The sequence below is a fragment of the Belonocnema kinseyi genome, chromosome 7 (assembly GCF_010883055.1).
Source record: "Belonocnema kinseyi isolate 2016_QV_RU_SX_M_011 chromosome 7, B_treatae_v1, whole genome shotgun sequence".
In the NCBI taxonomy this organism is placed as follows: domain Eukaryota; kingdom Metazoa; phylum Arthropoda; class Insecta; order Hymenoptera; family Cynipidae; genus Belonocnema; species Belonocnema kinseyi.
Genome location: NC_046663.1, coordinates 124550895 through 124578507, shown reverse-complemented (window position 1 = coordinate 124578507; position 27613 = coordinate 124550895). Strand labels below are relative to the sequence as shown.

General features: G+C 37.6%; 1 protein-coding gene across 1 annotated transcript; it reads right to left on the bottom strand.

Moving 5' to 3' along the window:
• Positions 1–12431: 12431 nt before the first annotated feature.
• Positions 12432–13676, bottom strand: LOC117176673. The gene is made up of 2 exons (XM_033366926.1): positions 13260–13676; positions 12432–12809 (listed from the first exon to the last, which is right to left on the bottom strand). Exons 1-2 carry the CDS (start codon positions 13674–13676, stop codon positions 12432–12434), a joined length of 795 nt encoding a protein of 264 aa, XP_033222817.1.
• Positions 13677–27613: the final 13937 nt, after the last annotated feature.

The following is a 27613-nucleotide window of genomic DNA, read 5'->3' as shown; positions in this document are numbered from 1 at the left end:
ATTGAATAATTGTAGCTCAAACATGAAAAAAACTCTTTTAAAAACTTTTTCTAACAATTTTGATTGTGATTTCTTAATAAAAGAATAAGTGTTATTTAGTCTACAGAACAGCAATTTCAAAAATATGTAAATTAAATTTGTAGTCTTCGGTATATTGAATAATTTCAAATTATTGAAACATTTCAAATTATTTAGTTACAAATTAAAATCGTACAACTTCAAGTTCTATTAATTTATTGATCATTTCTCACCCCCACAAATTATTACTATTATTTTTTTTGTAAGAAAATAACGCCTGATTTTTGTAAAAATTAACAAATATATATTAAAGGTTCACTCAATGTCATTTTTGTTCAAAAAGCTTGTTCCTGAATAAATTGACTCTTAATGTTTCCGATTTCGTTCTGTCACTCAGGGATTGTGTTTTTCATAGAAGACATTGAAATGTGGTTTTTTCCCTTTTATAAAATTTTAATTGAAGGTCACTTGGGGTAATTTTCTGTGAAAAATATTGACTTACAAAGAATATTTTTCAAATAAGAGAATGGATTTCTTTGCCCGAGATACAAACGTAAATTGTAATATAGTAAAAACAACCGGGAAAATTTAGACGAAAGCCAAATTTGGTAAACAAAACAAACCATTGTCGACCTATAAATACTACTAATGGTATTCCCCGAAAGATTTAAAAAAAATCTCTTCGAAACACTTTTATTGCAACGATTTAATTGAAGAAAAATATTTTTGATAACATAAAAATAGTACAATTTTTACATGAAATTCTTAAAATAAAAAATCTGTGTGTCAAAGCCCAATCCAATCCGACCAGTCTTTCGAAAGTCATCCGGTATACAGACAACAACGACGACGCCGGACAGACAAACAGACCCCGAAGTAAAAACTTGTTTTTCTGACTCAAGGAGCCGCAAAACTTCAACATTTGATAAAATCCGAAAAAGTCATTTTTCATAAAAAACTAATACCTTCTCATTTTGGATGAGAATGTAAAAATTATCAACAAGATTTGTAGAAAATCGTGCAAAGAATAAAATTATTGTGCCCTAAGTTAGAACCGAAAAATTACTATTTCAAAAAAATGAAATTTGTTCTAAATATTGAGCTAGACTCGCGACCGAGACAAATCGGGAAATGAAAGTAAATTTGAAAATTGAACTGTAGTTCGAGTATTAGAAATTTAGCAGTGATTGATTTTACAAGATGATTCTAGATCTGTTCAAAATGATATAATTTACATATTTTTACGTTAAAATTTGCACTAATTTAATTCGAAAACCTTAGTAATGACACAATTGTAAACGTTCGAATGTTACAATTATAATTGTTTTATTTGTATTTCTAAGGTTAAAGTATTTCATTTTTAGTCTTAAAGAACAGTTAAATAATCATTCATTTAGAAAAAAATCAAATAAGCTGGAGGTTTCTGAATGTTTCAAAAAAAAGGACAAAATTTGGAGCCTCTCAAGAATTTAAAAATATTAGGAAAAAATTTTAGTTTCTAGGTAGATTTAAAATGATGTTTTATTTCGAAAAAGTACATAACTCAAAGAGAATGTTTAAAAATATTTTAAAATATTTTAAAGGATTTACAATATTAGAAAAAATCTGGAAGCTCTTAAAACAATGTTGTGTGTAGGATTCTACAAAAATATTAGGAAAAATGGGAATCAGTCTAAAAGACATTTTAAAGTTCCGAAAAATTTTAAAAATAATTTAAAAAGATTTGAAATAATGTAAAAAAGAATTGATACTTTTGATGATTTTAAAATGTTTTGAAATGTTGACTTTTTATCGTGAAATATTACATAATTTTAAGAGGAAGTATAAAAATATGGCACCACTGAAAAAATCCCGAAAGGGATGAATGAAAGATCCCAAAAAATACAATTTCGGCACCTGAATAACAATTTTATAAAAATTGTATTAAAAAAAACATTAAAAAACACGTGCGCTTTGAAAGAAAAAAATGTTTTGCCTAAATGTTCTATAATTCAACAACGATTTATATCAAAATTTATTTTTATTTATTTTTTTTTATTAATAAAAAATTCGATTTTTCAGAACTTTTGTATATATTCTTTTCAAATACTATGCACATTTTCAAACAAAATTTTTCACGCAGAAATATATATTCGATTTTTGTATTTTCAAGAAAGAAATTATATTAAATAAACAATTTTTTTATTGTTTAAATTCATGAATTTTCTAATTCAGATATTTTATAATTGACCCATTTTCTTTAGGGATTTCTCAAATTCAGTGATATCTTATTGTCCGGAATTTTATTTATTTTATTTTTCGTGAATTCTCCAATTCGACTTTTATATTTCGGGATTTATTTCATTTCGGGAATTTTATTCTTTGGTTATTTTTCAATTTACGAATTTTACAATGTCGGGAATTTTATTTTTCGGGATTTTTCAGTCGCTTTTTCCGAAAAATAAAATTTCCAGATCACTGTAAAAATTCCAAAATTATAACATTTTAGAATTATAAAAGTTCCGAATTGGAAAATTCTCGACAATTTACAATCTTACCGAATTTGAGAATTGCCGACAGAAAATTTCCGAATTATATAATATTCGGGCTAGAAAACTCCCTAATTTGAACAATTAAAAAATGGTTTGTTAAAAAATATATTTTTAAATAGAATAATAAAATACTTATACCAAATAAAAAACTGTTTTAATGTTTAAAGTTTATACAAATTATTGTTAGAATTAAAAATAACAATAACACAGGCCGACAAAATTTGACAAAGGTGCGGAACCAGAGACCAGACCTAGTATACCCGAAGGTTTTTGCTGCGCTGAATCCGAATCCGACCTCAGAAAAATTCCATCACCCTCAGTTTTCGAGATATTGTAACCTAAAAGTGCAAAAAACACCGTTTTTTTTGCTATATTTGAGGTTACATAGCATCTTGAATAAATTTTTTTTTCAAAAACGGGCAAAAGCATCACAAAGGAGCACCCTTGCCCTCTGAAATCCATTTTTCAGATTCAAGATAGCTTTTTTTTCATCGATATATCATTATTAGTCTGAATTAAATCCTGCAAAGTTTTTTCAATGGAAGCTCACGCGTTTTTAAATTTATGTTCGTATCACATTTTTATACAATTATTGTTATTTTGAATTCAAACAATAATTTAACAAAACTAAATATTAAACAAAATTTCTGTAATAAAAATATTTCATTATTGTATTTGTAATAAATAAATAATATTGGCCACAAAACTATTTTCTCAATTTCTGCAATTCGAAAATTTTCTAGTTTGTATATTTTATCATTAGGCAGCATTCGGCCTGGAGTTTTATTATTCGGGAATTTTCAAATTCGATAATATTGTAAACTGTTCAGAATTTCATTATTCTGGAATTTTTTAATTCGGGATTTTCAGGTTTCAGCATTTTGTTATTTCGGGAAGTTTACAGTGTCGAAAATATTTCAAAAATTTAAAAAGATTTATAAAATTATAAAAAAAGCTTGAAGATTTTGAGGCATTTTTTCAGAATTTGACATAAATTTTAAGACAAAATGGGAATTATTATAAATATATTTAAAAGTTCTGAAAAACTTAAAAAATAATTTGAATTATATATATTTCGAGTAAGCTGTAGTAACTATAATAATTCAAAGTTTATTTTAAAATATATTTTATGGAACATGATATTTTTTATGAATATGCCAGTGAAATCCTGTTCGTTTAATTTTGTTTGCCAATGCATACGAGAACTTGATTAGACAAATAGTCTTAAAAAATCCGTAGAAGTTGCAAGCCACATAAATAAAAATAAAAAATAAATAATATTAAAGAACTATATATAGACAATATAAATATATAGAATGAAAATTATAAGTAATAATTTTCGAATAAGTGAAAAATATATGAAACCGTAATATAAATGACTCATCGACTTTTATTTGTGGTATTTATTAAAATAACCATGTTTCGAAAAGTTATAAATGTAAAAATGTTTTAATTGGCAATTTACTTTCAATCCAAATAGTTCTTGTCTGAGCTAAGTAACCATTAGTGCGCCTCGAGGGGCCTACTGAGAGTTGCTTACAGTGCTCCAAGTGGCTGTTGGCAAAAGATATCGATGGGACTTCGTGGCTGCTATCTACGGGTGGCGGTGTGTAGAGAGGAAGTGACTTTTTTCGCCAGACACGCTGTCTATACTTATGGCGGGCAATTAATCCCGCACCGCATCTACGTTTATACTATGTTTGGAACGGAAGACTTAAGATGCACGCTTTTGTTCATGTGCGTAACCTTTCTTTTCCCATTATCAAGGGATCTGAGCTCGTTCTTCGTCCACGGAACTACTCCAAATGAATAGAGTACTACCGGCACGGCAAGCATGTTCGTTGCAGATACTTCGTTCCTCGCCGAAAGTTCGGAAGACCAAATCTGGCGGATGAGACGTTTTTATCTGCTTCGAAGAGTATCCTTTACAGATGTCACATCCTGAATGCGGCTCTGTGGCACGCCCAGGTATGTATAAGTCTCTCCAGCGCAAAGGTGTCGTATAACGCTTTTTTCAACGAGCTCAGGATCTTCAGGAATGGCGAAATGCTAGAGATAGTGGCAATAATGTAAGGCAAAAGAGGAGTGGGCTCATGGTGTCGCTCTGAAAGACACTTCTCTGAAAGGTGACCTTTTTAGTTGTCACACGACTTTTTCCAGATGAGATAATAAATCTGGTTTTCCAAAGCGGCATCAATCGCTCTATGCACCTAACTATTTTCGGATTAACCTTTAAGATTTCCAAAAGACAGATGATAAGTCTATGGGTGGTCGAATCGAAAGCTTTCCGATAATGAATCCAGGCCATCGATAGGTCACGCTGGTAGAATGCTGCATCTTTGCCGACACATCTATCGATGAGCAGGTTCTCCCGACATCCCGCTACGCCTTTCTTTGAGCCTTATTGTTCATACATTACTTGCCACACAGGTTCAATTGCCCGAACAATCCTATCATTTAGGATAGCTGTGAATATCTTAGACAGTGTGTTCAGACAAGTGATTGGCCTGTAATTCTTCAGGTAAGCTAAGTTGTCTATTTTCGGCAGTAGTATTGTGTGCCCTTCCACCAACCACTCCGGAATCGGCTCTTCCGACTTTAAATATGAGGTGAAAAATACGGGCCAAATGCCGATGGGTTGAAGGAAACTTCTTCCATCAGAATTTCTTGATACAATCCGGTCCCGGAGTGAATAGTTCTTTATCCCTCTTAATACTTTTTTCACCTCCTCGGTAGTGATAGGTGGGCATTCTTTATCAGGTGTTATGAGGGCATCACATAGCTCCTTGAAGATATTTATATTTTCTGATTCTTCGTCCAGTCTATGCTGCACTTCGTAGACTTCTCTCCAAAATACTTCGACCACCTCTGGTTTGGCCGGTTGTTCGACAGTAACTGGCGGTAAAATTCCTGCCAAATGTGATGTAGTCAATTACACACTGAATGTGGGACGCGTACTGTCTTGCCCAGCCTATCTTTATGGCAAGTTGATGCATTCGTCTTTTGGTATTATGATCAACCGTTGGTTTTGTTTTGCGATTCGCATCGGCCAAAGCTCTCGCTGCATTATACGCACAATAATTAATAGTCCAGAAGTCGGATTCTCCGGAAAAATGTCCACAAAGCTCGTCATCCATTTCAGCCAGATCTTTAGGATTGAGAGAAACCTTGGTGTTGATGTTTCTCCAGGTCATAAAGCATCGCTCTTCCTCTGTTGGATGCCTGCCCCCGGTTGTCCTTAGTGTCGCCTCTCTTTCTCTGTTGCCGTCTTGTTCTAGCTGTGGTAGAGTAGGCGTTTAGCTTACATCGCCCCTTTTTCGGAGTAGTTCAACATGGTTTCGCAGACGTTGCTACGAAAAGTGCGATGGCTCCGGGTGTTTCTCGCACCACAGAGCATGCAGCCGTGCCATGTAACCCCGTTCAGGGGCCACACTCGCTTCGTAGCACTCTAGCAAGTCGTAATTCAGTCGCTCCGTCCACCTAAATATCGCGAGATCCCGCCGATCCATCGCATTGAATCCATTTTCATTGGCTCTCCAGCTCTAGAGTGGTCGGCATTGTTGGCCGACCCATTGCCGGCAGCCCTGCGCGTTCTGTTGTTTTAAACTGCACTTACTAGAGCTATGTTTGGTGTTGTCATTGTTGCTCCCACGAGCAGCTAGGCACAGGGGTTCGTCCATCCTTGTACAGCCACGCATGCAAGGATAAAGCTGCGTACACTGAGAAGTCGGCCGGTAACCCAGAGTCACCGTTCTAGACATCTCACCCAGGTGCCGTTCAGCTTTCGGCACGGTTTTCACACCTCCAATTGGGGGTTAATTCGTTTGGGACCATCCCTGGACAATTGTCCGCGACTGCCTATTTATTTTTGTAACCATATTTAGCAGAAACCCTTGGTACAGGGACCCTCTCTCGGCAACCCGAGGACGCGATATATATATAGTAGTACTTTCGAATTTCATCCGGTCCCGTCATCTTTCGAAACTACTAGTGTCTACACGTATGACCTAGTACTTCACCCGTGCTCTGTTATACACAGCCGGTAATGACCTCGACTCCTTACATGGCATCGAATCTGTTGATTTCTAGTGGCAACCGAGACTCCAAGTTTGTTCGTGGTCAAAACGGAACCATTCTGCGACTTCCCACACATTCTCGTGTGCACTATGCGAGCCCACTATTGTTCTCAAACAAACGTGTAACTTTTTTACTTCTCAATCAGGTCTTCATCACCCCCTCAGCCAGTTCAGAATATTGTTCAGTCAGTCTTCGGGCACAATAATATTTCTCCGGTCCACAGTACAATCCACAGTATTGCAGGGGAGATTTAACTGCTCTTTTCATCAGGTCGGTATTAAAATGCCTGCTTTAACTTTGTCACCGAACTCATCAATTTTCGCACACCCTAATCTATTAGGAGTACTCCCATACTAGGGCCCACTAGAAAACTGTGGACGCATCCTGTAAAAAAGTGATTCATAACAAATTTGCAGATCTTTTTTAAATGCATGATTTTTGTTCACTCATCTTTTACCATATTTTGCATAGTTTGACCGAAAAATGTAATTTTTTGATTTTCGATTATTTTTGATGCTGTCAAAATTTAAATTTCTGAACAATGGCTGACTAAGAAACTTGGCCTTTTGCTTAGAACACTAAAAAAGTGTACCAAAAGCCAATGTGATAGATTAATTTTTTCAACAGTTATCGTACTCACTGATTAGACGTAAAGACAGATAGATAAATTCGTAACAACCTTTTTTCCAGATTCAGTGGGTCATAAAACGTGGACCTTTTGACAAAAACTAGGGGGGGGGGGTCAAATTTTACACAAATCTAGTACCTTCTCTGATGAGAATGTAAAAATGATTTCTCATGAATAATTTTTGATGGTTCTGTTTTTGGTTTTATTCGTAAAAAAATAACATTAAACACATAAAAAATTTTAATTTTCTGAAACCCCACACACGAGACAAGAAACAATTTTATAAGACAAAAGTTATGATGAGAATGTGCCCGCGCAGAGGGCAAATTTTTTGCTTGTTACTTTTAATGATATTTTTCATTATTAAAGACAAAACTACGCATTCTATCATAAAGTAATTCATAACAAATTTGTAGATCTTTTATCAAATGCACAATTCTTTTATACTCATCTTTTACCGTATTTTGCATATTTTAACCGACAAATGTAATTTTTGGATTTTTGACTATCACAGAGAATTTTGGAAAAATGTGTTCTCAAAAATATTTAAAATGTGCCTACCTTTTTGAAATTTCATCCAAATTGGTTGACTAATAACCTACACCTTTAGCTTAGGACACTAAAAGAGTGTACTAAAGGCCAATCTAATAAATTTTTTTTCAAACGTTATTACGAAAACAGATAAACATACATACAGAAAGGTAGACATACAGAAATACAGTCACGCTCGTAAAAACATGTATTTATAGCGATTTTAAAAATTGAATATAACTAAACAATTATAGCAATTCTTTATGAAAGAAATAGGTTTGAAATTATTGATATCAACAATAGGCTCTGCGACAAAAAATTGTATAATTACTTAGTAACGTCATTAAAAAATCAGTAACAATTTTTAAAAGATACAGTAAAAAATAGTGCAGGTTTTCTTAAACTCATTGAATGAATTGAGATTTCCGAAGATTATAATTGTAGCTTCTTTTGATTCAATTGCTATGTTCCCCAAGATTCCTTTAGATAAAGTAAAAAAATCAAATTAAAAAAGATAGGAATGCATAAGGAAACACACAAAAGTCCCTTTCTAAAAGCTTATTGAAGCAATCGATTTCGTTTTCCATTCCATTTATTATCCATTTGATGGCAAAATTTATTTGAAAAATTTGGAACAGCAATAAGATCTGTTTTCTCATCTGTTTTGGCCGAAATTGTCATGGAAGACTTAGAAACTACAGTTTTTAATAACATGAAAAATCTACAGTTAAAAATTTCTTTCGGAATTGTACGAAACTTGTAGTGGAAGTCTTTTGCAGTTACATGTTTCGAATATATATATATATATATATATATAATTAAAAATTTATCATAAGGACAACCGCAGGATTTTGCCGGGAGCGGGTGCTAATCTGGAAAATTGCATCCGCTTCCATCGAAATCGCGGTAAAATTTCAGCCACAACCACGTCTCACGACCGTGAGATAGGTGGTTCAGTCTGTCAAGGAATCAATACGACGATCTAGCAAAAGGCTCGTACACCCTAAGAACATGGAGCGACCCAAGGACTAACACCTTCTGCACTTTCCCCGCAAGTGTTTTAGCATATTCTTTACACGCAGGGATGCTTTTTAGGCCATTAGCAAGTGAAAGCTTGGCACTTCCAAGAGCGCCGATGATAAGGACGATTAGTATAACAGAATATTCCGGGTACAATCGTTGCAACTCCCTTGTAAGGTCTGGATACCTCTCTTTCTTTTCATTCTCCTCGATTATGATGTTTTTGTCAGCTGGTGCCGAAAATTCGATAAAGAACATGGTTCGCTTCTCGAAGTCAAAAAGAACCATGTCAGGCCTCGAATGAGCAACAGAAACAATTGTCGAGAATATAAATTTCCAGTATATGCGGCACTTCCCATTCTCGACAATTGACTCGATTTCCCTAGGAGCATTTAGAGGAGCGATATTAAGATTAATGCCCTAAGAGTTACAGAGATGGTGATAAATAACTCTTAGTGCCGCATTGTTCCTTTGAATGTAGGTCGTTCCCGCGTGAGTTGGACAACTAAATAGTATGTGCGCTAAATGCTCGGGGTGTGCATGGCACGCCCTGCAGCTATCATCATGAACGTCTTGGCTCAAAATGTGGCGACGGTATGTTAAGGTGGAAATGACACCGTCTTGGCATGCCAAAATGAAACCCTCCGTACCAGACTTCAATCCGGGCGATTTAAGGAAAGCAAACGTTAGCTTACAAGACATTGACTGATCATTCACATTTCTGTGGAAGATACCGTGCATCCTCTTATCTAGGAGCTGTTCACGAAAGTCTTTCTCTTGTGCTTTCTTAATCCGGGCTTTCAGGAGTGAATACTCGAGATAGATAAGATTTGATGCATTTTGCTCACTCCTAATACTGAAGTCAAGTCCGAGTGTTTCAGCAGCCTCCTCCGATACTTTGTACAGAAACGCTCCTTTGCCCATTTCTTCGTGATTCCTGACCATTTTAAGAAGAGGGTCTCTTCCTTTTGCAACTCTATGTGCTGTATCCAGAATAATCCTGTTGTGAAGACATTCAAGACTCAATATTCCACGACCACCTTGATAGCATGAGATGTACAGTCGCAGAACGGACGACTTAAGATGCATGCTTTTGTTCATGTGCATGTGCCGCACAAGTACCCGTCAGAATGCACCTCTCTATGCACCTAACTATTTGCGGATGAACCTTTAAGTCTTCTAAAAGACAGATGATAAGTCTATGGGAGGTCGAATCGAAAGCTTTCCGATAATCAATCCAGGCCATCGATAGGTCTCGCTGGTAGAATGCTGCATCTTTGCAGACACATCTATCGATGAGCAGGTTCTCCCGACATCCCGCTACGCCTTTCTTTGAGCCTCATTGTTCATATATTTCTTAACACACAGGTTCAATTTCTCGAACAATCCTATCATTTAGGATAGCTTTGAATATCTTATAAAGTGTTTTCAGACATGTTATTGGCCTGTAATTCTTCGGGTCAGCTAAGTTGCCTATTTTCGGCAGGAATATTATGCACCCTTCCACTAACCACTTCAGAATCAGCTCTTCTGACTTCAAATATGAGGTGAAAATACGGGCCAAATGCTGATGGGTTAAAAAAAACTTCTTCAACCAGAAGGTTTTGATACAATCTGGTCCCAGTGTGGAATAGTTCTTCATCCCTCTTAATACTTTTTTCACCTCCTGAGTAGTGATGGGTGGGCATTCTTTATCAGGTGTTATGAGGGCAACACGTAACTCCTTGAATCCATCTATATTTTCTGAGTCTTCGTCTAGTCTATGCTGCACTTCGTAGACTACTCTCCAAAATACTTCGACCTCATCTGGTTTGGGTGGGTGTTCGACAGTAGCTGGAGGGTCTTGGAAGAGTCGAGATGGGTCAGAGAGAAACTGTTGATTTTCTCTGACCCACCTCTCCCTTCGCTCTAGACTTCGTTCAGCGTCAGATAGTATCCGCATTTTCTCTACAATATCTTCATGGCAAGTTGATGCATTCGTCTTTTGGTCTTATGATCAACCGTTGGTTTTATTTTACGGTTCGCATCGGTCAAAGCTCTCGCTGCATTATACACACAATAATTGATAACCCAGAGGTCGGATTCTCTGGAAAAATGTCCACGAATCTCGTCATCCATTTCAGCCAGATCTTTAGGCTTGAGAGAAATGTTGGTGTTGATGTTTCTCCGGGTCGTAAAGCATCGCTTTTCCTCTATTGGATGCCTGCCCGCGGTTGATCTTATTGTCGCCTCTCTTTCTCTGTTGTCGGCTTGTTCTAGCTGTGGTAGAGTAGGCGTTCCGCTTACATAGCCCCTTTTTCGGAGTAGTTCATTCAAAATATACATATCTCACGGTTGTGAGACGTGGTTATGGCCGAAATTTTACCGCGATTTCGCTGGAAGCGGGTGCAATTTTTCAGATTAGCACCCGCTCCCGGCGAAATCCTGCGGTTGTCCTTATGACAAATTTTTAAATATATATATATATTGTAACCCCGTCAATTTTGATATGGCTGAATTAACTAAAGGGTTGCAGTCACTAAATTGCTATCCGAAAATCTACTAATGAAATATAATAAAAAGGGGGTACCTGGAGAGAAGAATAAGCTTCTTATTTTGTCTTATAATACATCATTTTATACATTACAAAAACCTATTCTGACCTACACATACAATTTTCTCTCTAAGGCCTGTGCTAAATCTATTTTCTATCTAAGAATCACTTTATTTCCTAAATTAATTAACATGGAGGGTAATTCTTGATATGATATTTGGCAACGCTGGCCCTCGGAGTTTGACGAGTTTCTCATGAACTCTACTAAATTTACGCTTCTTTTATTATGTATCGAAAATTCGCTTTATATTTGCGTACAATTATCTAATCTTTCATCTATGGGCTTCAATTAAATTCTACACGCCTAAGGATCTGAAAATAAATTGCAAGATTTAAGTTTTGTTTTAATCTTAATCCTAAATATTCTATTGAAAATGCAAAATATTGCTCTCGGCAGCAAAGAAAAGGTAAATGACCTCTCACACACGGAGTGACAATAAATGAGGGTTATTTACGAGTGTCTCTTTAGATTTAAAAGGATAATGAAGGCATAATCCGTATTACCTATTTAGAGGTGTTAAAACTACTTCAATCGATTATGACAATTTACCTCAATGAGGGATTATACCCGCGTACCTGCAAGACGTTGAGGCTCCAGGAGAATGCTCAATACGATTTTTACTCACTTAGGACTCTGAAATGAATCGCACGAATAATATAAAATTTCGCAATCGGAAATACCGCTTTTCGGTAAAGTCAAAGAATATTCTTTATTTTAAATGAGTCGGGAGATGAATCGTCCCGGTCAGATTTTTAGGGAATACTCAGATGTGAGAAAAAATAGAAAGTCTCAGAGAAACTAGATATCTTATCTGCATAACGACAATGGCTTTTTCAGACAGGAGAGAAAGAGGATGAATCCTCGAGCCCTTCCTGTGTACCTTCCTGTGTCCATCGTATCCTTTTATTTTCTTCGCGGTTGTTATAATGAGGTTTTCTCAGTGTTTTGGCTTCTTGTAAGGTCCATTCCTCGTTTATGGGCCAAACCTGCGCTGAGTTCTACGGCCGGTATTTTTCGAAGCTCTCTCTCGTTTCATTTAGGCAAATCTCGCCTGGGCCTACGTCCACCTGTTGTCGCTCGTTCCACCGTTGTCTCCGGGCCTTTGCTTTTGCGCTTTTTTCTTTTCTTTTCCGCCGTAGCCTCCTTAGCTTCCTGTCTTGCTAACTGGATGCGTTCTTCGTCCGTCATGAGGGGTCGGATGTGTTCCATCCCTGGAATAACCTCGTCGCTTCCCTCATACCTCTTTCTGACGTTCTTAGGTAGCTTAGGTGCTGTCACGACAGACTGAGACATGTGGGGCTTCCTCCACACGTGAGGATATCCTTTTGCAATCTCAATTGCAGTTCCAATTATGATTTCGTATCCGTGCTGGTCGTATTCGATCTCACAGTCCTTTCCTGCCTCGAGGTACTACACAAAATGTACACGTTTCTAGCTACTTGCTTCTTGATTTTGTACAGGCCCTCGTATAATGCGAGAAATTTCGCCATTGCTCCAGTTTGTGCATTTGAAACGTTGCACGCTTTGGCCAGTACCCACTCCCCTTCTTGGAAAGTGATACCTTTTTCTTGCCGATTCAACCGAGCAAAGTAGTTTTTCACGCTTATTTTTGATATTATCTCTCAGTAATATCAAGTGTGCCCCCCGTTCTATAGGGGTCTCGGGCGGTGTGCGCGGCAGGAGGTCCGTCCACCACCGTTTGGATCTTCGGCCCTACAGCGCCCCATGAGCCGTGACTTCCGGTGTGTCATGGTATGACTCTTTAATGATGGTCTTAATGTTTTCAAGCTGAGCATAAAATTTTCCAAATTCTTCGTTCTTTAAAAGAGTTCTGAAGAGTCGTGCCAGTTATGTGTTTACTCTTTCCACCATATTTGCCTGTGGATGACGGATAGATGTAAGTATCTTCTGGATTCCTCGCTCTTCAAGTGCCTCTCTCCATCGATGACTGGTAAATTGTGTGCCTTTGTCTGAGAGTACTTTTTGTGGCATCCCTATGTATTTTATGAACTCGTCGATTTTTCTTACTGCCATTTCGCCAGTAGCTTTGCGCATGGGATAAAGCTTTGTGTATTTAGTGAACATGTCTACCATCACTAGAATCTGTTCGTATCCATATTTTGTCTTAGTTAAAGGTCCTAGAAAATCTATTGACAGGATTTCTATAGATTTCTTTGGTAAAACAAGTTCGAGTATAGCCTGTGATGCTTGGGTAAGCAGTTTATTTCTTTGGTATGACTCGCACGCTCTCAGAATACGCCGTGTTAATTTCGCCATGCGCGGTGTGTAGAAGGATTCTCTTAAGATCTTATATGTTTTTTCAGCGACCGGATGTCCGCATGTTTTGTGACACTCCTATATCAATTTTTCCATGAGTTTCAATGGGGTGTAAATCCGGTACTGCTTTCCATCGAAATGATATAATGCTTCGTTTAAGAGTTTGAATCTGGTCTAATTCTTTTCAATTTTGCCGCATTCTCTTATTAGTTGTTTTGTTTTCTGGTCCTGTAATTGTTGTTAAGGGATATCGCGTATATGTTGTTCGACTTCCGGCGACCAGCGATAGCTGAGTGCTTTAATCACGACGTGTGTTTCTCCACGGTTTTTCTTATAGCTTTCGCTGTCGTGATTTCTGCTCAGCACGTCGGCCATTATATTTTCTTTACCTGAAAGATGTTCCACTTTTATCTTGTAATCTTGTATTGCATGAATCCACCTGGTCAATCGGGCATTGACGAATTTGCATTTTTTCAAAAAGGTCAACGCCAGATGATCCGTGCGACTGATTATTTCTGCACCGTGAAGATATGTTCGAAATTTCTGTAGTGCCCATGCTATAGCTAACAGCTCCTTTTCCGTGGTAAAATAGGTCAATTCAGGGCCTTTAAGAGTTCTGCTTGCCAGAGTGATGATTTCTTTCTCTTGATTGTTGTTTAATTGATAAAGGACGGCTCCCAACGTGTAGTTGCTTGCGTCTGTTTCCAAGTAAAAAGCTTTGCTAGGGTCTGGGAAGTAGAGCATATTCGAGTCCCTAAAAAGTCTCTTTATTCTCTCAAAACTCTCTTGTGCTTTTTCGTCCTATTTCCAAGCGGCTCCCTTTTTTATCAGTTGTAACAGAGGTACTGTTTTAGCAGCGTGTTCTTTGCTAAATTTTGAAAAGAAATTTATCAATCCGAGAAAGCCTCTTAATTGTTTCACGTTCCTAGGTGTTGGAAAATCGTGTACATCATGCATTTTGTCGGGATCCGGTTTAATACCGTCTGTTGTGAGTATGAATCCTAAGAACTTGGTTTATTTTTTAAAGAAATGAGACTTACATAAGTTTAATGTAAGGTTATTATTTTTTAACCGTTCTAAGATCTCATTTAGACGTTCCAGATGAGCTGCATTACTCTCTGATGTAATGAGAGTGTCATCGAGGAACGATATGATCTGGTCGCCCAGTCCATGTAGCGCGTAGTTTAATCATCTGAATAATGCAGCTGTACTAGTTTTTAATCCAAATGGCACAACTCGAAATTCGTAGCTTCTTCCACGGTATTGGAATGCAGTGTATTGTCATGAGTTAGGGTGTAATGGAACTTGCCAGAAACTGCTCGTCATGTCGAGGTTAGATATGACATTTATTCCTTTGCATTTCTGAAAAAGGACCTGGGCTGGTTCTGGGTACTCCCAATCTTCAATTAAATTGTCGTTTAACTTCCGGGCATGAAGACATAAGCGTACCGTTCCGTGTTTTTTTATTACAGGCACTAGAGGGTTAATGTAAGAACTACTTGATCTCTGGATGATTGCTAATTTTATCATCCTTTGAATTTCGTCCTCCACTTTCTCTCGGTGTGCCATCAGAATAGGGTAGGTTTTTCCAACAAAGGGTTGTCTTTCTCGCACCTTTAGTTCATGCTGATACTGTCGTAAAAGTCCAGGCTCCCGTCGAAATACTTGTCGGTGTTTCCATAGGATGCCACTGAGTTTTCTGTCTTCGTCTTTTGTAAGACCTTGACTCTCAGCTATTTTTGTTTGTATTTCGTCTTGAGTCACGTGTAGTGGGAGTTCCTTTCCTATATGCTCCTCCTCTTCTTGTTGTTTTTCACCTATCAACTCATTTACCAGAGTTGATTGGATTGCACATAGGTCGCGGCTTCCATCTTCCGTGTTCGTGCTTTCATCTTGTAAGATACGAATAGTGGGTTGTCCCTCCAAAATATGGGAAGGTCAAAAGTCGTGTGTCGAGATCAATGTTGGCTTTGTATTCGTCCAATACATCGATTCCAATGATGCACGGTCTTGAGAGGCGTGGCACCAACAGAAACGCTAATTGGACCATTATATTAGGCAGCTGTACATCGGCATAGATTTGTCTATTGAGCCGCACTGTCTTGCCCCCTGCCACAGCGACGCCGACTAATGGTAGACAGGGATAGCGGTTGAACCTCTCTTTGTTGGTGTTCAGAAATTCTTCCGAGATGCAGGTAATTTCTGCGCCAGTGTCAATTAACGCCTTTGTTACGATGCCAGCTATTTGAATATTGGCAGTGTAGCATCTTGATCTCTTCTTCTTTTCCACGTTCGTTGTCTCCTCCATTAGTTTTGCGCGGGTATTTGTCAGCATGTGAGTTACATACGTGACTTCTTGTAACACGTCAATTGTTGTTTTATTCGTGTTTCTTGACGTGGCTCTAGATCGTTTCCCGTCTCAGAAACTGTCTCTACTCGTTGATAGTCCTCGTTCTCCGGTTCATAGGGGGTGTCAACGTCAATGTGTTGGACCTTGTATGGCGCCGAACATTGTTGTTGTCGCCATGAATTAGTTCATTTGGACCTCGGTGCCCCCCCCCCGCACTTGGGTGTGGTTAGGCCGTGAAGTTATTGTTTGGCCGTTGTATCACATTGTTCGTTGGTTGTGAGTCACAGCCTCCATTGATCGTCCTAGGATAGTTTGCGCTTGCGTTATTATTACGCCATGTGTGTTGGTTGTTCGGTTGATCGCGAGCAGCGTAACCACGAGCTCTCGTGTCTCTATTTTCGGTATAGTTGTTATTTGTGCTGTCGATTCTGTCAAACTCTTCCAGAAGTTCGATTAACTGCTCACTACGGTTGATTCCTCTTCCTACGATCGCGTACTTGTTCTTATCGTTGTAGTGTCTGGCAAACTTTTTTATGATTTCTTTTTGTTCGGGTGGTGGTATTAGTTCACTAGCCTGTTCGAATAGTTTAGTCGCGTATTCAACTCACGTTTTATCCCGATTTTGTTGGTAGTGTCCGAATTCTAGTATTTTCTTTATCTCATGTTGTGTGTGTTCGTTTCAATAACGCTGCTGAAATCTTGTCATAAATTCTTCTAGGCCAGTGACTTCATTTTTGACCATTAGCCACCAGTCATTGGGTGGTTCAGACAAGGACTTTTCAATCAGGTATTCGGCGTCACATGTTCGGGGGCGTACTATATCCCAGTACTGCTTTAATTGGCGCAGGTAGCGCATGGGACTGCCTTCACCATTGAACTCGGGCAATACATATTTAATATTGGGCTTGGGTATTTGACCTATCTTTTACAGTCGTGTGGTTGGGTCATCTGTCATTCGCTCAGCTACACGGGTCTGGGCGGTCTCGAGGCGGTTGAGCTGGGCCTGCATACGTGCATCTCTTTCTTCCATGCCCTGTGTTATGGCGGTTGTGGCCACTAATGAGCGGCTCACGCTACTCACCAAAGCTTCCATTTTTCTTTGAAGTTTCTCTTTCGTCTGCATAGAATTTGAATTGACTGCATTCAATGGAGTACTGCGCGTGTCGTCCATATTGTCAGGTGAAACGTTGCGTATCGTTGAATCCAGACCGGCAATTTCACTCATATTTCCAACACTCGAAGTTTTAGTAGCTCGCGACGATCTAAGGCTTGCTCGGTTCATTTTATTTTACTATTAACAAGGAGATATATATATACTAAAAGGGATGTAATTGTTCACTTGTTGATTGTCTATTCACTGTCGCGTTTTTTTATTTAATTTTTCGTAGGATCTAGTGATCGTTAAATGTCCATAAAATATATACTCTCATGTATCACTTCTGAGCACTATTTCTCTTTTAATTGTTCGAATTGCGGTGTATTCACCGTGAAATGCGAAGATCGATTGTCGGTAATTTTCCCAAAAAATTATTTTTGTCTCTGTAACTACGGTAATTAATCCGATGCACTCGTATTATTATAGTGTATTGTTCATCCGACACTGCACTTTCTTCCCTCACACATTTATTGTTTTTCATTGTCCTTGGTAATTGGATTCTTTTTCGACCTGTTTTTCAGGCAAAATTTGACTGGTTTAGTTGCTTATTGTGTTCGACTAACCATTTATCTAACCTAGCCATACTTTTTCCTTCAAGGTTCATGTCATTCAACATTTTGTCTAACTCACTCGTTCCGGAAGGTACATTTTTTTGACTGCTTGGAAGTGGTAAAAATACACATTTGCAAGTTTTGTCGCCACGGAAAAAGGCGTCGATGCGATCCTGTTTGTTTTTATCCATTATGATTCTATTACACAGGGTACCTATTTTCGACTAAGAACCTTATTCTTGCTTTTCGACTCTCAGTGCCCCACGTTGGGCGCCAATTGTAACCCCGCCAATTTTTATATAGCTAAATTCAATAAAGGGATGCAATCACTAAATTGCTATCAGAAAATCTACTAATGAAATAAAGTAAAGAGGGGATACCTGGAGAGAAGAATAAGCTTCTTATTTTGTCTTATAATACATCATTTTATTCATAAAAAAACCTATTCCGACCTACACATAGAATTTTATCTCTAAGGTCTGTGCTAAATCTATTTTCTATCGAAGAATCGCTTTATTTCCTACATTAATTGATATGGAGGGTAATTCTTCATATGATATTTGGCAACGCTGGCCCTCGGAGTTTGACGAGTTTCTCATGAAATCTACTATATTTAGGCTTCTATTATTATGTATCGAAAATTCGCTTTATATTTGCGTACAATTATCTAATCTTTCATCTATGGGCTTCGATTAAATTCTACACGCCTAAGGAACTCAAAATAACTTGCAAGGTGTAAGTTTTGTTTTAATCTTAATCCTAAATATTCTATTGAAAATGCAAAATATTGCTCTCGGCAGCAAAGAAAAGGTAAATGACCTCTCACACACGGAGTGACAATAAATGAGAGTTATTTACGAGTGTCTCTTTAGATTGTAAAAGGATAATGAAGGCTTAATCGTTATTACCCATTTAGAGGTGTTAAAACTACCTTAATCGATTATGACAATTTACCTCAATGAGGGATTATACCCGCGTACCTGCAAGACGTTGAGGCTTGGCTACGGATCTCGGTGACTGTAGGTAGCAAGTGTTTGAAGTTCGGTGATTATAGAAAGGGGCGCTTGTGCCTAGGAGTACGCTTAAGATTCTACCCTAAAACAATTTACGGCTTCCTGCCTTATGGTATTTTGAAATAACTGGACTCGGAGTCCTTGCAATCTTGAGTTGAGATCTTTTTTCTTTCTCTATCTTTTCTATTCTCTTTGAAGTGCACTTAGCTCTTCGTCACTCAAATTCTCGCTTACTTGCTTCGAAAATAGGAAGAAAGGTGAACCTTCTCTGCTAGATAAAAGCAGCAGACGAGATTTATGAGTTATAATTTTCGTGTTTTAATTAACTAGGCAAGCGTCAAGGTAAACCTTTAACGTCGACTGCAAATATCAACATGAAAATTACAAGATGCTCGATACAATAATAATTTCCAAATGTTCTCACGGAGAACTAAAATTTTGTATAATATAAAATTTAAAACTCTCCAGGAAAATGCTCAATACGAATTTTACTCACTTAGGACTCTAAAATGAATCGCACGAATAATATAAAATTTCGCAATCGAAAATACCTCTTTTCGGTAAAGTCAAAGAATATTCTTTATTTTAAATGAGTCGGCAGATGAATCGTCCCGGTCAGATTTTTAGGGAATACTCAGATGTGAGAAAAAATAGAAAGTCTCAGAGAAACTAGATATCTTATGTGTACAACGACAATGGCTTTTTCAGACAGGAGAGACAGAGGATGAATCCTCGAGCCCTTCTTCCAATTCTCGCCCCCGATCCGGGCTTTTCAGCTGCGAGATCCTATCTCCCGTTTTTCGGCTTTGCCGCCCTTTTTATACCCTCTCAATCTCATGCACTCTCAGACTTACGTAATTTCCTATGATTGGGAGTCGAAGGAGTCTGCGCTTCTGACTTCCTCCTGTGAAAGGCATCTTTTTAGAGGACTTGCACAGGAGATAGTGTTTTTGCCTGTTCTCAGAGTGAATCACGTAACTTACAGGTTACAACTCCCCCCCCCCCAAATTGAAAGGCACGCTTGATAAGAAAAAACTATGTCGAAGTTATTTTACAGACGAGTTACAAAAAAAACAAAAGAGAAAGAACAATAAATTGTGACATCATCAATCAAGCGTGATCGTTTCAATTTCCTTTGACAGCTTACTTACTCTACGTTGCTCACCCTGTTCCAGTGCACCTTCCTGAGCCTTACCAGATTTACCAGATTTACTATCTCATTTGGAAAAAATCGTGTGACAACTAACAAGGTCACCTTTAAGAAAGGTGTCTTTCACGGCGACACCATGAGCCCACTCCTCTTCTGCCTCACATTATTGCTACTATCTCTGGCACTTCGCCATTCCGACAGGTACTTTTGCGGCAAACCTGCAGATCGAAAGTACAAGGTCACTCATGTGTTTTACATGGATGATCTTAAGACTTATGCCAAAAAAAAGAGCAACTACATCTAGCTCCAGGGTCGAACGATATATCAAGGAAATTGGAATGGAATTTGAATTAGAAAAATGCGGCAAGGTTTCTTTGAAGCGAGGAAAACTTAATGGCATCCCTGAAGACCCCAAGCTCGTTGGTAGAAGCGCTATACGAAAACCTTTGCGCTGGAGAGAGTTATACATACCTGGGCGTGCCACAGAGTCGCATTCAGGATGTGAACATCCATAAAGGATACTCTACGAAGCAGATACAAAAGTCTCATCCGGCAGATTTTGTATTCCGAACTGTCGGCGAGGAACAATGTATCAGCAACTGACATGCTTGCCGTCCCGGTAGTACTCTATATAGTTGGAGTGGTTCCATGGACGAAGAACGAGCTCAGATCCCTTGGTATCGGAACATGAAAGGTTATGCACATGAACAAAAGCATGCATCTTAAGTCTTCTTTTCCCCGCTTTCAGTTCAATGTCGGGGGTTGCCTTTAAATAACCTTGGACTGATTTTGGGGGGATCGAAACATAAACAGTGAGTGCCGCCTGACTCGTTTCGAATTTGAATATGGTATATATATATATATAATGTTGCAACTGCTCTCGCCCTGCTCCCCTGAGAAAGTGCAAGAGCAAGCAAGTTTAGGAAGGATGAGAATAGGATGACTGAAAGCGAGAGTTTGACGTATTTCCGAAATATTATAGATTGACCCTCATACCCAAAATTAAAAGCGCAAGATGCATTAAAAAGAAAAAACTAACAATAAGGTAAGTGTCATTACGATAAGGAACTTTACGCTCATATTTAAATACATCACTGAAATTAAGCACATGGCTGAAATATTTACTCATAGTGTCCTATAATAAATACCCTGATGAGTTCTAAAATGGTCAAAGTAGTATAAAAAAGACTGAGAGCGAAATGGGAACTGAGAGTGAGGATGGCTTGCCTGCCTAATTTTACCCTTAGAAAATTTAACAGATGCATTAAGCCATAGACCTTTATATCGTTCTCTTGAGTCCGGATCTTATCGCCGTTCTGAGAGTGTGGGTTTTTTTGTCAACTTTCAAAAAAAGTTATTTATATCGTGCGTTTTTTTTTCTTAAAACTTTGATTTGCCTCAAAATGTCAACATTTGATGGAATTCGCGAAAGTCATTTTTCACATAAAATCACTACCACAAATTTTCACATGAAACCAATTTCTTCAAATAGAAAATGTCGGCAGAAATGACTTCTCAAAGAGCGTACCAAAGGACGTATCAAATCACGTAAATTTGTATTCCAATTTGAGACGTTCTTTAACACGCCCTTTGGTACGTTCTTTGGTACGTCCTTTTGTACGTACTTTTGTACTTCCTTTTATGCGTATTTTTGCGTCGTTCTGTACGTCCACTTTTTCAAGTGGACTGTCATAACACAATGTAGAATCCCGTAGCATAAAATGATTCGTTTTTAATCAAAGTTTTTCTTGAAATTCTTTAAGAAAATCACGTAAAATTAAAGGTGATATAAATTCACATACTATAAATCAAATCCTTTACAATTATTTTAAGTGTCCGAAAGGAAAAACAATTTTTCATATTAAAGTAATTTGGGCTAGTATTTTAACGGTCAGGCGGAGTTCTTCTGAATCAAGAGTTTGTACAGTGTACTTCTAAGTTAAATTTATACTCTTCTTGCAGCAGAAACACATTATCCTTCAATTTTCAAGTGACGCTTCCATTAAGCGCGGGTTCGTGGGTAACGCTCGAACGTAGCCTTCGTTCATCCAAAAGTTAAGGTGATCCAGCCATGCTCTGGATGGCTGTTTTTTGAGAAAATTAAATTTCCAAATAAAAGATACTACCTTAACCATTCTAGTATTCGTTTGCCTTCTAGCAATATGGTTCGAAATAGAAATACGCCTGTTTGAAGGGGAAATATGTTTGGATTAACTCAGATAGAAATTCTCAACGATAATCATATCGGTAATAATCCCCAAAGCATTTCTTTTAATGTGGGTATTTGGAATATGAGAGAGGTGAATGCTTCTGAATAAACACAGTTACGGGAAACAATGCACGAAAGGAAGCAGGATATCTTATATGTACACGAAACAAAAAAAAAGAGATGCGATAGTAGAATAATAAGAAATTGAGATTTAAAGTATGGACTCGAACTGTCTGAATTAGATATCGAATTCCATGGTTAACAAAGAGTCGGTGTGGTTATTATGAATGAAAGTGAGAATCACAAGATTATTTAGCATAACGTCTTTAGCTCCAGTTGATGTTGAAAAGAGTGAGGTAAAAGAAGTCTTATGAGACACATTAAATTATACTACAGACACTTGCCATAATGCGGAAAGAATCATTTTACTAACATGGATGGATTGGGGTCCAACGCATATAAAAGGGATTGTGTATTACAAATACTTGGTTCAGGTATAAAATAATCCACTTGCTTGTACACCTGTTGCAGAGGCGATAGCTACAGTATGATTGACTTTGTTATTGCAGATGAGAAACAGAGTGAGCTATGTAGTAAGAGATACAAGTTTACTGAGAAGTTCTGGGTGTAAAAGGAATCATAACGTCTTAATTTCAAAAATTAACTTAGGTCAAGAATGGAGAAAAAAGAGAAATGGGTCAGTATAGTCAGGAATAACAGGATCTGCAAGTGGTTGTTCGATTTTAGGTAAACTTTGTCTAATTATAGTGTTATAATGGTTGGGGTCCAAAGAATTTTTGAAAATCAAAATTGTAAGTGTTATAGATAAAAGTATACGCTTTAAATTAAAAATTACGAGACAATTTTTTTTAATATTGACCAGAAAAATGTCCACAATAATTTTGAATTGCTTTTTTCATTAAGATGGGAAAAATGATCTTTTCTTGTTAAGACAATTTAATTCAATATAATTTCCCCTTTGATTTAAAAAGGATTTATGGTGACTCTTCTAGACAACGAGATACTGTAATTTTAGTGGGCCCGTTCTCTGCCACCGCGCTGCTTTCCCAGTGTTACACAGTTCCACCAATACAATCGCATGGACCTTAACCATAGAACGCAGCAAAAAACTCCCAGCGTGCCTCAATACCAAAATCACGCTGATTATATGCGAGATTGACAAATATAATCTTATTCTTGTACAGAGATGCTGCACCATCTGTAAAATAAATAATTATTCGAATTTATACGTCCATTGCCTTCAACTCGCTATAATTCTCTCCATAAAAAGATGAATTATGCACTAGATTTTCCGAAATAATTTCATAACTTCAGCAAACAACTTTCTCATCCTTTTTAAAGTACACTTCTACTAGTCCAGTGAAATTAGCTCCAAAACAGGTCATTTCCAGAAAAAATTCATAAAGTCTTTATATCTATCGTACGTAGTTCCGTATGGCATCAAAATAAAATATCAAAAGAGTTTCCCCCTGCCCGGTCGGAGGAAACACCCTTAAATCTAATAAACAACCCTCGCAAATTGGTTTTTGGCGATTATTTCGAAAAGGGTGCATCTTATGACAAAAATAGTCCAGTACAAAAAAATAGCAGATAAAATTATGAATAGAAAGTGGTCTATACATTTTCATCCTACGGATCATAGTTCGCAAGTAATTCACCCTCTGCGTAGGGGTGAGTTTGAGCTTGAAGTCCACACCCTCTTTCTCTTGTACATATCTACAAAGTGGGTGGATTAAAATTTAAGAAATTTAAATTAGAACAAAATCCAAATTAAAAATCCCATTTAACGTCCAATAATGAAATTGATGCAAACTCCTGTTAAATAAAACCATATCCCCTTCCTTCTCTTTTTCTTTCTTTCTTCTCTTTTATTTTTATTGTCATCAAATTACAATAAAATGAAAATAAAAAACATGAATAAATAAATTTGCATTACCAACGTTTCGGTACTTGTACAGTACCCTTATCAAGACAACAAAAATTTAAGTGGTAGAAATTGTGCAAGAGAAAGAGCGTGCGGGTTTCGAGCTTAAACTCGGGAACTGTGACCTGTACGATAAAAATGCATAGTAAACTTCTTATTCAACATTTTATCTGCTATTTTTTTGTAGTGGACTATTTTTGCGGTTAAGTACACCGTTTTCGAAATAATCGCCAAAACCAAATTTTTGAGAGTTGCTTGTTAGATTTGAGGGTGTTTCCTCCCGCTGGCCAGAGGAAACTCTTTTGATATTTGATTCGGATGTCATATGGAACCACGTACAAAAGACATCAAAACTTTATAAATTTTTTCTGGAAAAAAGTCTAATTTTAGTACACTATACGGAATGCAGATTAATCTGTTGTTTATTTCAATATTCACTTTGTATTGCCTTTTGAATTACAGTTTAGTGATTTTGCGCAAAATCAAAGAGTATTATAAATACCCCCGCTTCAAGGGAATCTTTGACGTTCTTTAGAAATTGCATTTGACTCTTTGCAATGAAGTCACGTTTAAGAACATTGAACAGATGTCTAGCGAGTTTCTCTAAATATAAATCATTTTTATCGCAAAAAGTTTCTAAGGAACCTCTATCTGTTGAAATCCAAGCATTGTATTTAACGCTTTCAATAAAGTTGTTTTCGAAAAGCTTTCGCACTTTTTGTATCATGGGTTCTACGCCTGGAGAAAATTTACATAATCCTAAATAACAGGCAGGCAATTTAGGATCAATAACTTTGTATTCTCAATTATTTTGCAAACACAAATGTAATGTGTTCCACTATTGCCAGAAAAAGCACATTCCTTAGGCCGCAATTTGGCAGATTTTGAAAAGCCAATTTTCAAGTTCGGAAACTTTTGTTTGAAGCTTGCATAAACTGCTTTCAGGTTTCAGAAAATAAACGCTTATGTATTAGTTTTTTAGAGCCATCGTCTTGTTGAGACCTTGTTTCTAGATAATTGTCGACTCACGTCACATTCATAGTAAAAGTCTTTAACCATTTTAACTGTGTCTTCTGATAACTTTTTACCTGGCCTAGGGTTTGATGATGATCCAATACCAGTTTCTGTGTGCAATTGTACAGCTTTATGAGCTCAATTCTACGGCACCCCTAACTCAGATTTTATTTTCTGGATTCGCCAACCTTTTGGTACTATAGTCAGAATTTGAAACGCATAGGATCTATTTGGGTTTTCGTTCAAATATTCCTTAATTTCGATGATTGAATCTTCTATGTATTTCTTACTCTTATTAACTTCAATGTACTTAAACACCTTTTCCAATCAAACATTGAGAGTTTCCTTTATCTCAATCTGTTCCTTACAATGGAGAAAATCCCATAAATCTGTAGGATTTCATTCAATTTCGAAAGATCTTTTTCCCTTTCGGCATCTCCTCGTAATGCTTCAAAAAGTACGAAGTTTTTTAATATCGACTATACTGTTTTTCCGCTTTGCAAAAGAATTAAAACAATTTATTCGCGGCATCTTTTCTTCAATAATTACATAAATTAGCCTTGCCCTTAACGAGATTTCAGACCAAAAATGACAAAACGTAAAATTGACGTTGAGAGGACTTCACCTAATAGAGTCCCAGTGGCTCAGACGATAGCGCGCGATGCTTCCAAGCAGGAGGACTGGGGTTCGATCCCTGTGCCGGTACCAATGGAAATTTTTCTATGTACATTTACCGGGGCTTCGGTGGTTCGGAACCCATCTTAAACTGTAGGTCCCCTGAGAAAAAGCTGATGCCTTACCAAGGATAAACGGGCTCCGTACCTTGGGAGTCGAAGCCGACTTTTGAGAAGACTCGAAAATGAGTCAGCGATCTCCTTGCGCTTGGAGGCTCCGTACGGGGGCAACCTAGCGGGATGGTCGCTGGACGCTTTCGACTAATGAGCATACACACACATACACTTGCATAACACACCAGGACAGTACTTCCAATCTATGCGTCTAACTGATGACCTCAGAGGGATCGCTCCCCCCACCCTAGCCTGCCAGGGAGGCTTGCGGACTGCATAGCTGGCGAGGCTCACTTTGTTTACCGGTGAGAAGGAAGGGCATCCCTTACTGTGCGACGGGTAGGCCTGGAACCTGAGAGGTATAATCTCAGAATGTTGGTAACAACGTAAAGCCGCCAAGATCCAAAAACACTCGACGCCGATGGTCGGATTCGATGTACTGCCTTGAAACAAAACACGGGTGTGGCACAATAGGCTTTTTAGCTTAAACGCCAGGGGGTGCTTCACGCCCCCCTCCCCCCCGCCCACATTACAGCCAACCAACCAACCAACTTCACCTATCTTGCAGCCAAATAATTCTGTCGCTCCAAAATCTTATTTTAGGGTTAAGAAAATTCTATTTGGGCATATCTCAATCATTATTTATTATAAATATTAAATTTAAATATTTACATAATTCAAAATCAGCGTGCTAACAGTGACCAATCGGGTTGTAAGCGAGACGCTAGCGCAGTTTAAAAAGTTCCCAAGATTGGGGACACTGGTTCATAATAATTATTTACATTAATATTCATAAACAATTTTTATTAACAAACATACATTGCGATCATTTTTTTTAATTAATTGATTTTTTTTGTTAAATGAACTACTACTGTCTTGACAAAATCCCTTGCTGTCATATTTTCCATAGCTTTAAAAGCTCTTATATAGAATTATAAGATTTTGTAACAAAAATTGTTTGTAAATAATTATTTATTTTAATGTAAATATCTTCTATAGACAAATTCACATTTTGACATTATTTCACGAAAAGGCTTAGTTCATTACGGAACAAAATCATGAAAAAATGGTCAAAATGTGTATTTGTTTATGAAAATTGTTTAAATAATTGTCGAAAGTCGGCTTTTTCACTAATTGTAATTTTTAGTTAGTTATTACATCAATTTATGTCAGGTTTTAATAAATTTGAAAGTTGACTTGCATGTTGGTGGCGGTAGTGAGAAAGTGTGCAGTAACAGGCGGTGAGAAGTTTGTACAAAGTTTGTGTGGAACGTGTGTGTGGAGTGTGAGGGTGGAAGTCTAGGACGTGAGTACAGCTGTGAGGGGTTCATTGGGAGTATTAAAATTAATTTACATTGTAGGTGGGGTGTGGGATTTGGCTAAATAGGGAAAGTGAGGTTACGTTTTCAAGGGAGCGTAGTAGTTTTGTGTTCAGGATTTTAGGCCTGCATGGCGGACAAGAGTGGTTCTCATAGTGCTGAGGGATGTAAAGGGCAAGAAAAGGGTGTCTGAAGGGGATGTGAGGGATGAAATAGGGCAAAGAAACTGAAATTTTAGGGCGGTAAGCGACAGCAGCCTTAAGAGACATCTGTTGGCGGCAATGCGTACTTTTGTGTATGGATAGGTTACAGTTACCGACGGACGAGTGGGAGGTGGGCAGCGAGACTACTGGCAGTGCTGGTAGTGAAGTAGACGGGGAGGAAATATCTAGAAGGATATGACGGACAGTTGGGCGTGGCCCGGTGTCAAGTGGCGCGTCAG

What these genes read in the sequence shown, in the direction of transcription:
- LOC117176673 (XM_033366926.1), bottom strand. Translation starts at nt 13,676, where the DNA reads ATGGCGAAATTAACACGGCGTATTCTGAGAGCGTGCGAGTCATACCAA. An exon ending in AGGCAAATATGGTGGAAAGA is followed by an intron (nt 12,810 to 13,259) that starts GTAAACACATAA and finishes CATTTTGTGTAG; the next exon opens with TACCTCGAGGCAGGAAAGGA.